The 14,001-nt window shown below is 28.3% G+C and overlaps 4 protein-coding genes across 4 annotated transcripts; 3 read left to right on the top strand and 1 right to left on the bottom strand.

The window, feature by feature from the left end:
• Positions 1–2,885: 2,885 nt before the first annotated feature.
• Positions 2,886–4,262, bottom strand: LOC128963805 (mitochondrial carnitine/acylcarnitine carrier protein-like). Its single transcript, XM_054310336.1, has one exon. The coding sequence runs from the start codon at positions 3,860–3,862 to the stop codon at positions 2,957–2,959; it is 906 nt and encodes a 301-aa protein (XP_054166311.1). The 5' UTR covers positions 3,863–4,262; the 3' UTR covers positions 2,886–2,956.
• Positions 4,263–4,435: 173 nt separating this feature from the next.
• Positions 4,436–5,617, top strand: LOC128963627 (metaxin-1-like). The gene is made up of 2 exons (XM_054310141.1): positions 4,436–4,645; positions 4,717–5,617. Exons 1-2 carry the CDS (start codon positions 4,548–4,550, stop codon positions 5,615–5,617), a joined length of 999 nt encoding a protein of 332 aa, XP_054166116.1. The 5' UTR covers positions 4,436–4,547.
• A 1,428-nt stretch (positions 5,618–7,045) lies between these two features.
• Positions 7,046–8,848, top strand: LOC128963626 (selenocysteine insertion sequence-binding protein 2-like). Its single transcript, XM_054310140.1, has 4 exons — positions 7,046–7,094; positions 7,158–8,120; positions 8,196–8,388; positions 8,823–8,848. The coding sequence occupies exons 1-4, from the start codon at positions 7,074–7,076 to the stop codon at positions 8,846–8,848; spliced, it is 1,203 nt and encodes a 400-aa protein (XP_054166115.1). The 5' UTR covers positions 7,046–7,073.
• A 2,474-nt stretch (positions 8,849–11,322) lies between these two features.
• On the top strand, positions 11,323–13,831 carry LOC128963409 (importin subunit alpha-7-like). The gene is made up of 4 exons (XM_054309914.1): positions 11,323–11,996; positions 12,076–12,388; positions 12,455–13,233; positions 13,298–13,831. Exons 1-4 carry the CDS (start codon positions 11,678–11,680, stop codon positions 13,480–13,482), a joined length of 1,596 nt encoding a protein of 531 aa, XP_054165889.1. The 5' UTR covers positions 11,323–11,677; the 3' UTR covers positions 13,483–13,831.
• Positions 13,832–14,001: the final 170 nt, after the last annotated feature.

Raw genomic sequence — 14,001 nt, 5'->3', positions numbered from 1 at the left:
TAAACTAATAATATTTTTTAAAACTTAAATAATACATTCAATACAATACAATAAAATTCAATAGAAATTGTTAGAACATTAAATATGTCATATTAAAGAATTGAAAATAAATTGACGTAAATTCATATATTATACTAAAATACTATTGTATTGTAATATTGAATATACTGTATGTGCTTATAATGTTTTACAATTAAATAAAACACTTACTTACTATCACTTTTAATATTACGTTTTGTTATTTTTACAAATCTTTACAAATTTTGCAATAAATTAATATTCTATTTATTATAAATATATTAAATTACCTTAAATACCAAACAATTAAAAAATATCAACAAAATTATTTGTTATTTGAATTTGTAATGTGTGTCCGTTTTTAGAATTTCTAAATTTTGACTTTGGATTCAGATATTTGATAAAATGTCATAAATGTCTAACTTCTTAGCTCTTAAACATTTTCAAAATTGTCGACAAATATATATATATATATATATATATATATTATTTTTTTCATAAACTTAATTAATATTTGAATAATAAGTAAGTGTTTAAAGTGTGTGAATGTCGGTCAGTGGATAAATGTGTAACAAAGTGTGTATTCTGGAAGTAGTTGAGTCAGAAAAACAGTTAATACAACAATTTGATAAACTTTCTAGAAGTTTGTTTAGAAATGCTATATAGCTTTCTCAGTTGGTTTAGTTTTAAATATAATTTTTTGTATGATTAACGTAAAAATCCCATTAGTTTACCCTAAATAACATTAATCTTTAACACAATAATTAACGACATTATTAATGACTATTACCGTCTGAGTACAAGACATTTCATGACAGGTAATGCTATAAGTGATAGGTTTAGTCATAATTGCTATACTCCTGGAGTTTGCTTGATTTGGGGCACAAAATCCTAGACATGTTATAAGTTTTTATTGTATATCAAATTCATGTCACTCATGATTTTTTCTCAAATTTAATTTATTATTAATTAAAATTATTTATTTAATTATTTATTTTACAGTATTGATCGATCATTTATTAATTATTGATCGATCTTATGATATTAAATTATTTATTTATTGATTGATCGATCATATAATTTAATTAATTATAACTAAATTTAGACATTTAAAACATTTATAATACTGTATTTACCATTTATCACATTTACTGTCATTCGGCTATTTTAGTTATCGCATTATCTGCCAGTGTTTGGCAGGTTTAGTGATTATTAGTTGCATATCATTATGAAATTTTTTATTAAATTTTAAAATTGATGTCTAATTAAGTTGTTAAAAACGGTAGTAATAAATAAAATAAAATAAAAATTAGACTAAAATATCAATTGATATAACGGCTCATTAAGAGGTATTTTCAAAATACACCACTTATTTCAAAAATTATTAATTGAAATTTATTTTAACAATATATATCTTATATATGAATAAATGGGATTTCATATTTTAATAATTAAAATTTTTAAAATGGCACCATTTTATGGCAATAAAATTACAAAGTTGCAAGTCAATTTTTTTCGAAACTTCCAACATATTCTATAGAATATTTGTGTAGTATTTCACAAAAAAGTTATATTAAAGTATTAATATATATTTTTTAATAAAATTCTAATTTTTATTAAAAATACATTTAGTTTCTTAAACATTATTACTAAAACTAGAAAAACATTAAAATTTTAATTAATAATAAAATTTAAAATTTTGTAAATTATAATATTTTTTAAAATTCATAACTAAACTTTGGCTTATTTTTTAACAAATTTTATATATTTATCAAATAAGTATTTATATCCTTTAACACTGATATKAWAACCACAATTTTTTAAATAAAAGATTTATACTTATTTAACTTTTAGTATAATTTAAATTATGTTATGTACAGCCGCAAATTTGATTTTTTAAAATTTATTTTTTAAAAATAATAAACGCCAACTACCCCCACACCAAATCTACATTAAAATATTTTTGCTTTTATTTAAAGTATAGAAATAGCGCTATTTTTAAAAAGTTAATGTGTTTGAGTCAGTCGTTATTAAATAATAAACTAAATTATTAATAAATAAAATAATGTAAATATTTTAAATGACTGTAAGTTAATAAAAATTGGAGTTTTATTTGCAAAAATATTTAAGTTAATTAATAAATACATTGCAATTATAAAATATATACTTTGATTATAACTCATTTTAAAATTAATATTACTTAATAAGTATTATAAAATATATAATATTTAAAATAGTTTTACAATAAATATAGAAATGTTTTATACAGTATTTTTTATAATTTAATATTAATGAAAATAATYAGATTTCGAGTAAATTTCCTTTTATTCTCTAGAAATTTCCAGAAAATATATTTTCATGTTATACTATCTATTGAATCATAATTCCACACATATTATAACCAATTGAATATTGAGTGGTATTTTGTCGAATAGTATGACTAAATTTATTAAATTCATATTTATTTAAAATTATGTAAATAAAATTTTATGCATAGTATTTAAACTTAAAATTATTATAAAATATATTTATCCCTCTAAAGGGTTAGAAAATAAAAATAAAATATTTTCAGAAAAATGGAAAGAATTTGGAAACTATTCGTTGAAAATTAATAAACCAATTAAGATATGTTACTGTACTGTATAATACATAGTTATATTTATCGTAAGGGCTATCATATAATCAATTTTAATTTAATAACTTGATTTGAATGTTATATATTATATGAAAACTTAAAAAACAATATAAACAAAATAACAGTAATTTTAAAATCTCTAAACAATAATTAGAATCAAAATATTGATTGGATTAATAAAGAAATATTGCATTAATTATTTTATTAAATTTTAAAATATAATTATTGCTTAGGTGTTTGTGTTTACTTTCATAATTATTATTATTTCAATAATTGAATAAATGGTGATAAAAAATCTTGACATTAAAGATTAGGAGTAAACTTATTAAGGAATTTCATGGCCAACTCGTACCCAAAAAAACAGGCGGCGTTTGCCGGAAAAGCTCTTAACATAACAGGTGTGGCGCCCTTATAAAGAGCTCCAATACCCTCCTCTTTGAGCATTAGTCTAAATACATCCCTAATACCATTCGGGTATTTACCCTCCGGTGCTGTTTGAAGTCTAGACTTGAGTACATCTGGAGGTATGGCTACCATCCAGTTAAAAATACCGGCCATTCCTCCAGCAAATAAAGTTCGACCAGCACTCAGATCACTTCGTGATTTGCCTTCTGGTGTTAAAACTTGTTGTAACCATTCATATGTCATGAAATACATGCCACTCGCCGGTACGTCTCGCAAAAGAGTGGCTGCCGTTCCCTTATATATGCTTCTTATTCCTCCCTCGCGATACAATTGTTTGGCACAATCGACGGGTCCCTTGTATTTGATGGGTGTCTTAGAGTCTGCTGCCTGTACTTGAATTAGACATTTGATTCTCTCTCCCGGTGCCATTATGGCAGTTGTGAACACACCCGATATCATACCCGCATTAAACAATTGAATCATAGTTAACGGATCGTCTTCTTTGGTTTGCTGTAAACGCTTTCCGATACCAAATCCAAGAAAACAGACGGCAAACATAGGACTGACACCCGTGAGGGGCGCAGCCATGCCTTTGTATAGTCCGAGTGCCCCTTCTTTGACTATAATCTTCTTCGCGCAATCAAAAGTTCCCGCATATAATGGTTTCTGTCCGGCCATTGGTAGCGGCATTGTCTGCAATCGCACTTTGATTGTGTCCAATGGATGACCCGCTGATACCAAACACATACCACCAAAACCACCGGCAAAGAAGTTCTTCAACGGAGATGTCTTCTGACCCGACATTTGTGTCTTCGTCTTATAACTTGATTATTGACACAAATTTATAAATATTCAAAAATATTGAATTAAAAAGACATCAAAACTAATGATAGAAAATATATCAAAACAAATGTATAATTGATGTCAATGTATGGCAAAAGTCAGTCAATTATTCAATTAAATTCAATATAAACTAATTGACTGTTAATTCAATTAAACACTAGACGTGGACTCAAATCAAAATAAATATCATAAGTTAGCAAACAATTAATGTTACTATAAATGAATCAATTGATTGTTATTCAAAGTGTATCACAATATTAATGATTATAATGAGTGCAACCGTTCGGTTCGGTTCTTAAAAATTGTTTCAATTCATTGCTCTATAACTACAGTATAAAGTAGTTCTAATCATAGAATATACTGTAATAACTGTATATTAATATTAATATTAATATAAGTATAACATATGATAAACATCTAAATTATTAATAAATTATTTTCAAATCAAAGTATTGGTACAAATGAGTACAAATTATGTGACATTTTTGTTGACAGTTTCTATAGAAATATTATTTTTTGAAGTCAACAACAAAAGTATTGCACGTTTTGTTGGATTCTTTTGAATGCAATGTTTGTTTGCATTTCATAATCGAGTTATTAATCGATTGAATGATATGTTAAACAAAAGACAACAATTGATCCCAAAATGAGTGCAAAGTTTGAGTTAAACGTCTGGTCCGGTGATTGGGGTTTACCATCGATTGACTACAAATGTCTTCAAATGCTTGCCTTTTGCCGCTTCAGGTAATTATCTATTTTATCATTCATTTGACTCAATGATTGATCACATTATTTGATAATTTAATTATCATTAGTGGAGTTCCCGTAAAGACAGTGATTGTAAATAATCCTTTGTTGACATCGTTGCCATCGTTTAAACATAAAAATACGCGATTATGCGATATGAAGAAACTGGTGACATATCTGAAGGAACAGAACTATAGCGCAGACTTTAATCTCTCGTCAAAAGATGTGTCGGATGTGTTGGCCTACGAGTCACTACTAAAGAGTCAATTAGAGCCGGCATTACTTTACTTGTTTTGGATGGACGAACAAAATTACGTACAACTCATGAGAGGATGGTATGCAAAAAGACTGCCTTTTCCCACAAATTACTTTATACCTAATTATTACAAGAATTTGGCCGAAAAGACAGTTCGGTCGCGATTTGGTGGCCAAGCATTGAACGGTGATATTAATAATACAATGATTGCCGACTCAGTCATAGGCGAAGCACAGAAGTGCTTAACACTACTTTCAGAGCGACTTAAAGACGAGTATTTCTTTGGCAAAAATCCGAGTTCTTTTGATGCCTTAGTTTTTGGATATTTAGCTCCACTTTTCAAAGTTCCGACACATAATAAAGTTCTTCAGAATCACATCAAGTCTTGCGATAATTTAACAAAATTTGTAAATAAAATTTTACAAAAGTATTTTCCAACCGTTAAGGAAGACAATCCAAAAGCAACACAAGACTCGGACACAACCAGTGATAATACAGATGAAAATGAATTTGCAAACAAATGGACTGACATTATATTATCCGGTTTAGTCGCTACGGCCGCTATGGTTGGATACGCGCTCTTCACAGGTCTAATCAAAATAGATGTCAACGATGAAGATGACCATGAATTGGATGAAAGCTCTAAAGTTCCTGATCTGAGAGCTATTTTCAATGATAATTATGAAGAAGAGGACGAAAATAATGAAAATTAGTTTAACAAATATTTCATAAAAAGTCATTTTCGAATATTTATTAATAGAAATATAAATACTTTTTATATACAAAATAATAAATACAATAATATATCATTTTAATTATATATAAATTTATATAATTTGTAGATAATTCTAAGTCAATATAAAAGGTAATGTTTTGATTCGTATATCAAGTGATAAACATTTAGATATGCAATCTATAGATTGTCTATTTATTACTTCAAACCACGAATTAATATGTGTTTCAAACTGTTTAATATATCTTTCTGGACAACTAAATGAATATATTTGATGATTACAGTCATCCCAATGAACACTATAAGCACAAAGAGATTGAAAGGCCAAACAATTACCATTTTGGTGATCATTATTGCTATAAATTATAGGATATCCTAAAAAGGCCCCACAAATGAAACATAAGTCGATGTGATCATCGATTATATCAATTGAAATGTTTGAATCGTTTTCATGAAGTTTAAGTTGACTTAATATATATCTTATAATAGATTTTTTGGATTCAATCTGTTCCGGTGATAATACATTTGGTAAATGAAGAGTAGGAGAGACATCAATAACAGCATTGAAAGTATTATTCAATATATATGCCAAATGTTTTGCCAACAATTGATAATTGCAAATAAATATCAAATCTTTTATATAAATAACTTTTAATTCACTTAAATCAATGTCCAACTGATGGCACAAATGGATGACATGTCTATAATCACCTAAACTTAGTTCCCATAAATACGACGGCTTTAATGATAATGAAATTGCTGTTAACTGTTGTCTTAAATCAGTTATTAATTGATTATCATATTTGTTGGTCTAATAAGTGAGTGAACAATAGGTTTAGTGATATCTTAAGACTACAATCAATGGTTTAATACTTACAGAATGTTTCATTGTTTTCATTGCTTTCAAATTAGTTAAACTTATTTTAATAGACAAACAAATTGTTTGAAACAATATTTACAATACATTTACACAGAAATTTCTAATCATTATATGGTTTTGACTGCATTTCATTGAAATGTTTATTAAAAAAATTACTAATTTTACTTAAATAATAAACTATTGATAAATAATTTTTCACAAAATTAGGACAAATGTCTCCATTATTTGATACTTCTGTCAATGTATTGAATAATATTTATTGTTTACATTTATCTAACTTTTCATATAAATAGTGACTCTCTTTATGTTTGGTTTGTATTATAATTAAGACATCAATTAAAGGGGATATAAATTAATGATTATTAGAAACAATGTATTATAGAGTAGATGTATGACATGATTGATATGATATTACAGTTAAAGATATTGAATGCTATTATTATTTTAATTAGTAATTAAAATAATAATAATTTATTAAATAATTGATTGTTTTGAATAATAATTGAAACACTCATTAATATTATTATTGATTGATTGTAATTATTTGTCAATAAATATGTTTAAATTGTGTCCATTGGTAAGTCTAACTTAATTGTTTGATTAATTTGATTATCATTTTGATTGTATTATATTTTTATAGGACTGGACTGATCTCAATCCTAATGCACCCACTTTTACACCAAGAAGTGCCAAATTAGACACAACAAGTAATGTTGACAATAGTGATAAAAAGGTGATCTTAAGTCAATCATCACAACATTTGGTGGCAATACCAACAATTTCTGGAGTCAATAACAATAATAATAATAATAATAATAATTCAAAGACAAGGGGAGGGAAAAACAAATCAAAACAAAAAAGTAGTACAAAAGCGCCTAAACTAACTCTGGAACAGTTTATAACCGAAAAGTTGACAATTGATGATAAAAATAAAAAGGGATCAACTCTTGCCATATATAGAAATCAAAGCAATTCAAAGAAGACAACTACTGTTCAAACCCCTCGTAATATTCTGGACTCTTCAGCGCCATCACGAAAGAGAGGTAAAGAAAGAGAAATACCAAAGGCTAAGAAACCAACACATCTTAAGAGAATTATTCACAACGAGAGGAATGGTTTGCTTTTACCAAAAGATAATGTTATTCAAAGTGATGGACAATCTTGTGATGAGATTTATGATTTGGAGGCTTTGAACAAACGTTTGCTTCATTTTAAATCATTTCGTGAATATTGTTGTCAACAATTAACTGAAGAGATCGATAAAATTACAATTAATCTTTTAAGTGATTTAGTTTTATTTCAAGACAGACTTCACGCAAGAGATCCAATTAAGGCATCAATGAAAAGGCGTTTGATTTATGGATTTAAAGAAGTGACTAAATATGCAAAGATTAATAAATTAAAGCTTTTAATTATTACTCCGGATATTGAAAAAATTGAGAGCAGGGGTGGACTCGACGATAGTCTACATAATCTTATAACAATTGCAGAGACAAATGAAACACATATTGTTTTTGCATTAAATATGAAAAGTTTAGGTATTGTCTGCAAAAAACAAGGAATTGTTAGCTGTGTTGGAGTTTTGAATTATGACGGATCACAGGTAAACGTTATAACTAAAGATTATTAATTCATAATTGATTTTTATATATTAATTACGATTATGTTCTTAATGTAGGATAACTTTAAGCAATTAATTAATTTATCGGAAACTGCGAGAAATGATTATAAATTAATTGCTGAACAATCTTTGGATAAATTGAAATTACTTTCACAACAAGAAATCGATGAATTAGTTAAAACACCGTCAGATATACCTAATGAATGGATACAAATTAGAAATAAGTTAATTAACCTTGATAAATTTAAAACACTTGATTATATTAAATTAAAAATTAATACAAATAAGAGTTCGAAGACTTTTAAAGCTTGAATTTCAAAATAAACTTTTCAACTAATTTTTAAATGAGTTTAAATTATATTTTAAATATACATTTTATAAGTATTTTATTATTGTATATAAATTACAATATATATATATATTTGTAAATTGTTATGATAAATACAAGTTTCGGTAATTATAAAATATATTTATAAAAGTAATTCATTAAAAAATTTTGAAATTATTTTTATTTTCATTACGTATTGTATCAAAGGAGACACAGATAACGAATGTCTCCTAAGATTTTATGTGACTATTTTAGTCAAGAATTTTTTATTAATTTTGCTTCCAATGAAATTTAAAAATTTAAAAAAACGTGCTAGGTTAGTTTTCTTTATTGATATACCCGGTTGATAATGACAGATAGCATTGCCAGAACAAACTTGTAGAAAGTATATCTAATTTATGTTACTTATTAATTTAACTTTATTAGTAATTACTTAGTTACTAATCATTCATTCTATTACCCACTCACCCACTCACCCACTCACCCACTCACCCACTAATATACTTACTCTTTAAATAAATAATGAGTTTGTGATTTTGACAAAAAATATTTGTCGACTATTTTACACATTTTCTTTAAGATATTGTCATTTGGTTTCAAACATATTTCTATTATAATATTATATTTTTCATCAAAACCTTAATTTGAACTCAAAATTATAAAAATAGCTTAAAAATAGACAATTGAGATGCAGAGGCATTGCCTTAACTGCGGTGAGACATGGGAAGCTTGCGGTCAATAATTATCTCGAGAACCGGTGGTCAGATCTTGCGGTCAAACATATAAAAGTTGTTGAGCATAAAAAGTTAGGAACTAGGGTCCACTTGAAAAAATTTTAGGTCCACCAGGGGGCCCACAAAAAAAATAAATCATAAAAAATTTGTATTAAAAAAGTGGCGGTCAGGGAGTATCTCGAGAACCGTTGGTCAGATCTTGCGGTCAAACATATAAAAGTTCTAGAGAATAAAAAGTTAGGAACTAAGGTTGAAAAAATTTTAGGTCCACCAGGGGGCCCACAAAAAAAATAAAACCCATTTATTTTAATGTAAAAAAGTGGTGGTCAGGGTGTATCTCGAGAACCGTTGGTCAGATCTTGCGGTCAAACATATAAAAGTTGTGAAGAATAAAAAGATAGAAACTAGGGTTGACATTAAAAAATTTTAGGTCCACCAGGGAACCCACAAAAAAAATAAAACATTAAAATTTTGTACTAAAAAAGTGGCGGTCAGTAATTATCTCGAGAACTAGTGGTCAGATCTTGCGGTCAAACATATAAAAATTGTAGACAATAAAAAAATAAAAATTATGGTCTACTTGAAAAAATTTTAGTTCAACCAGAATTTCAACAAAAAAAAATAAAACATTTTTATTTGGCAAAATGGTATTCAGTGATTATCTATAAAACCAGTGGTCAGATCTTGCGGTCAAACATATTAAAATTATAGAAAATAAAAAGATAGAAACTATAGTTCACTTATAAAAATTCTAGGCCAACTAAGGGATTCACAAAAAAATAACTTTTTTATTAAAAAAGTTGCGGTTAGTGAGTATTTTAAAAACCAGTGGTCAGATCTTGCGATCAAAAATATAAAAGTTGTAAACATTTATAAATTAAAAAAATGGTTAATAAGAATAATTTTTGGTCTACCAGAAAACCCATAAAAATATAACATTTTTCTATTAAATAAAAATATAGGTTTTAATTTTTTGTGAGGTTCAAAAAAATTTAAATTTTTTTAATTTAAATTATTGTTTACTTTTAAAGTTTTAAAAACTTTTAAAGGTTTGACCGAAAGATCTGGCATCTAGTTTTTCAGATAAACAATGATCAATATTTTTTTAATACAAAATTTTTGTTTTATTTTTTTGTAGGTCCCCTGGTTATCCTAGAATTTTTATAAATGAACTATATTTTCTATCTTTTTATTTTCTATAATTTTTATATGTTTGACCGCAAGATCTGACCACTAGTTCTCGAGATAATTACTAACCGCCACTTTTTTAGTACAAAATTTTCATGTTTTATTTTTTTTGTGGGTTCCCTGGTGGACCTAAAATTTTTTAATGTCAACCCTAGTTTCTATCTTTTTATTCTTCACAACTTTTATATGTTTGACCGCAAGATCTGACCAATGGTTTTCCAGATATTCACTGACCGCAGCTTTTTTAGTACAAAATTTTCATGTTTTATTTATTTTGTGGGCCCCCTGGTGGACCTAAAATTTTTTCAAGTGGACCTTAGTTCCTATCTTTTTATTCTCTAGAACTTTTATATGTTTGACCGCAAGATCTGACCAACGGTTCTCGAGATAATTATTGACCGCAAGCTTCCCATGTCTCACCGCAGTTAAGGCAATGCCGATGCAGATTATCATACAGTACTGTATACAATATTATAGTCTTATTATGATATCATAACATTAGCCATAAGCTGATCAACAAATTTTACTGAACGGTATTTTTCTAAATTAAAGTCAATTTTATCCATACATTTCATTATAAGTAAATGCTTTTTATTAGATAACTTTAAACTGATTTGTATTATTGATTGCGAAGTTACCCATCAATACTAAAAAGTAATAATAATAATACATGAAAATTATTTGTCATTATTTTCTATAACTTTTGAAATATTATGAATAAATGTGTTTTTATATTATGACACACTTAATAAAAAATAGTAAAAACTAAAATTATCGAAATAATAATAAATTAAAATATAATAAACTAAAATCACTATTTATTTGAGATTAATTTGAAATCAAATTTAATTTAAAGTTTTGAATATTTAGTAAATGTGTTGATAGATGTCGTTAATGATTGAGTGATTCAATGCAATTGGTGTGCAATCAATGCAATCAATGCTTTCAGTGTTTTAATGTATTTGTTAGCCGTTGTGCTCAACACTAACACATATACTGTAATACATTATAACGTATAGTAAAGTACTGTAAGTCTCACTCAATGTGTGAATGTTTATCACATATTCATTGAGTGATGCGTTCAATGCGTTCACAACTTGAATGACTAACCATTGATTGCATTGAATTGATTGATAGATACAGACATCGATTGATTGCAAACAAGACTTGATTTGTCACTCTTTGGTATTAAATTAACCGATTGTTCAAACATTTTGGGTGTCATTACATGTGAATCGTGTTTGCAGTTGACATATCGGTCACTGATATAGTTGTCATCAGCAGTCATAATGTCATCATCGAGTGGGACGTCCAGTGGTGCCGGTGCTCATCGTCACCGATACAAGAATCAGGGTTTGGACGCAACAGAACTTAGGAGGAGAAGAGAGGAAGAAGGCGTCCAATTAAGGAAACAAAAAAGAGATACTGAACTTTGCAAACGAAGAAATTTAGCACAAACTGGTGATGAATGGTCTCAAGGATCACAACCAGACGATTCGGGTATCATTGGCAGTCAAATCACACCCGAAATGGTGGCCGCGCTTTATACGGACGACACGGAACAACAACTTATAGCTACACAAAAATTTAGGAAACTTTTGTCAAAAGGTTTGTAAATTTAGTGACATTTGAATGATTGACAGAATAATACAAATTATTCATTTTGTATCTTATATTTGATTACTAGAACCAAACCCACCGATTGATGAAGTGATCCAAACGGGAATTGTTCCGCGATTTGTTGAATTTCTTCATAGGGATGATAACTCAGTTCTTCAATTTGAGGCTTCATGGGCTCTGACCAACGTTGCGTCTGGCACTTCATTGCAGACCCGAATGGTGATCGAAGCGGGAGCTGTTCCAGTGTTTATACGACTTTTAGAGTCAACTCAAGAGGACGTACAGGAACAAGCAGTTTGGGCTTTGGGTAACATTGCTGGCGATTCCCCCGAATGTCGAGACTTTGTGCTGAATAACGGAGCTCTCATGCCTTTACTTCAGTAAGAATAGTTAACTAAAAATAATAATAAATGTTTTATTATTACCGGTAATTGTTTTTGAAACAGATTGTTAGGAAAATCTTCACGAATATCAATGACCCGGAATGCCGTTTGGGCCCTCTCTAACCTTTGTCGCGGCAAAAACCCTCCGGCAAAGTTTGAAACTGTCAGTCCATGTCTGCCTGTTTTGGCGCGACTTCTCTTTCACAATGATAGTGATGTCTTATCAGATGCGTGTTGGGCGCTATCATATCTTAGTGATGGTCCCAATGAAAAAATTCAAGCCGTAATCGACGCTGGAGTTTGTCGCCGATTAGTAGAACTATTGATGCATTCAAACCAAAGCGTTGTATCGGCCGCCTTGAGGGCCGTCGGCAATATTGTGACCGGCGATGACATGCAAACTCAAGTAATTCTTAATTGCAATGCTTTGCCGTGTCTTCTGCACCTTTTGTCATATACTAAAGAGTCGATCCGAAAGGAGTCCTGTTGGACGATATCCAACATTACCGCCGGAAATAAACAACAGATTCAGGCGGTTATTAACTCTAATATATTTCCAGTTCTCATTGAGATCTTAACTCGCGCCGAATTCAAGACCCGAAAGGAGGCGGCGTGGGCCGTGACAAATGCTACCAGTGGTGGATCACCCGAACAAATAAAGTATTTAGTAGATCAGGGATGTATACCTCCATTATGTGAACTGTTGACTGTAAATGATCCCAAAATAATTCAAGTGGCACTTAATGGCCTCGAAAATATCTTAAGATTAGGTGATGTTTTGGCTAAAGGTCCTAATGGTAGCGGAATTAACGAGTTTGCCGTTAAAATAGAAGAATGTTATGGTAAGTGTTTAGTAAGACTTATTTGAATGAATAATATTAGCCTAATTTGAATTGTAATTTCCAGGTCTCGACAAAATAGAGTATTTGCAATCACATGAAAACGTAGAGATCTATCAAAAAGCTTTTGAAATCATCGAACGATACTTTGGTACTGAAGATGAAGAGTCAGCCATTGCGCCGACAGTCGATGATAACAATGAGTTCCAATTCGGTTCAGCCGATACTACAAACAATGAATTTAAATTTTAATTTGATTTTATTAATTAAGCACTTGTTTTAGCAAAAGATGTATTGATTAGTCAGTAGTTCAGATGTTTATTATTATTCGCAGCTTTTTATTTCAATTTTAATTATAATTCAAATGATTCGATTAGTTTGAAATAGTCTCCAAATTAATGTTAATTAACTTTAATTTTTTAAACAAATTAATTTCTAATTTGGTTTCAATTAAATTGTTTAAAAACATCTTTTGCTTTTATATTTGTTATAATTGTGAGACAAAACAAGACATTAATAATACAACATTTAATGAACGCCAACAACATATTAATAATGATAATATAATAATAATAATAATAATGAAAATTATTGAATTAAACCCAATATTATATACAATTAAAATTGATAATATTATGTCTGAAATACAATGTTAAAATAACTTACAAAATAAATACACATTTTTCAAATGTACAGATTATTAAAAAATTACTAATAAAGTGTCAAATTATATTAAATATAAATAAAAAATATTTTAAAATCTCAAAGCAT

Source organism: Oppia nitens, unplaced genomic scaffold, assembly GCF_028296485.1.
Source record: "Oppia nitens isolate AA-2021 unplaced genomic scaffold, nextdenovo-longstitch-racon4-pilon3 scaffold7_pilon_pilon_pilon, whole genome shotgun sequence".
Taxonomy (NCBI): Eukaryota; Metazoa; Arthropoda; class Arachnida; order Sarcoptiformes; family Oppiidae; genus Oppia; species Oppia nitens.
The sequence above is the reverse complement of the archived record's forward strand: the minus strand, read 5'-3'. Positions and strand labels throughout refer to the sequence as shown.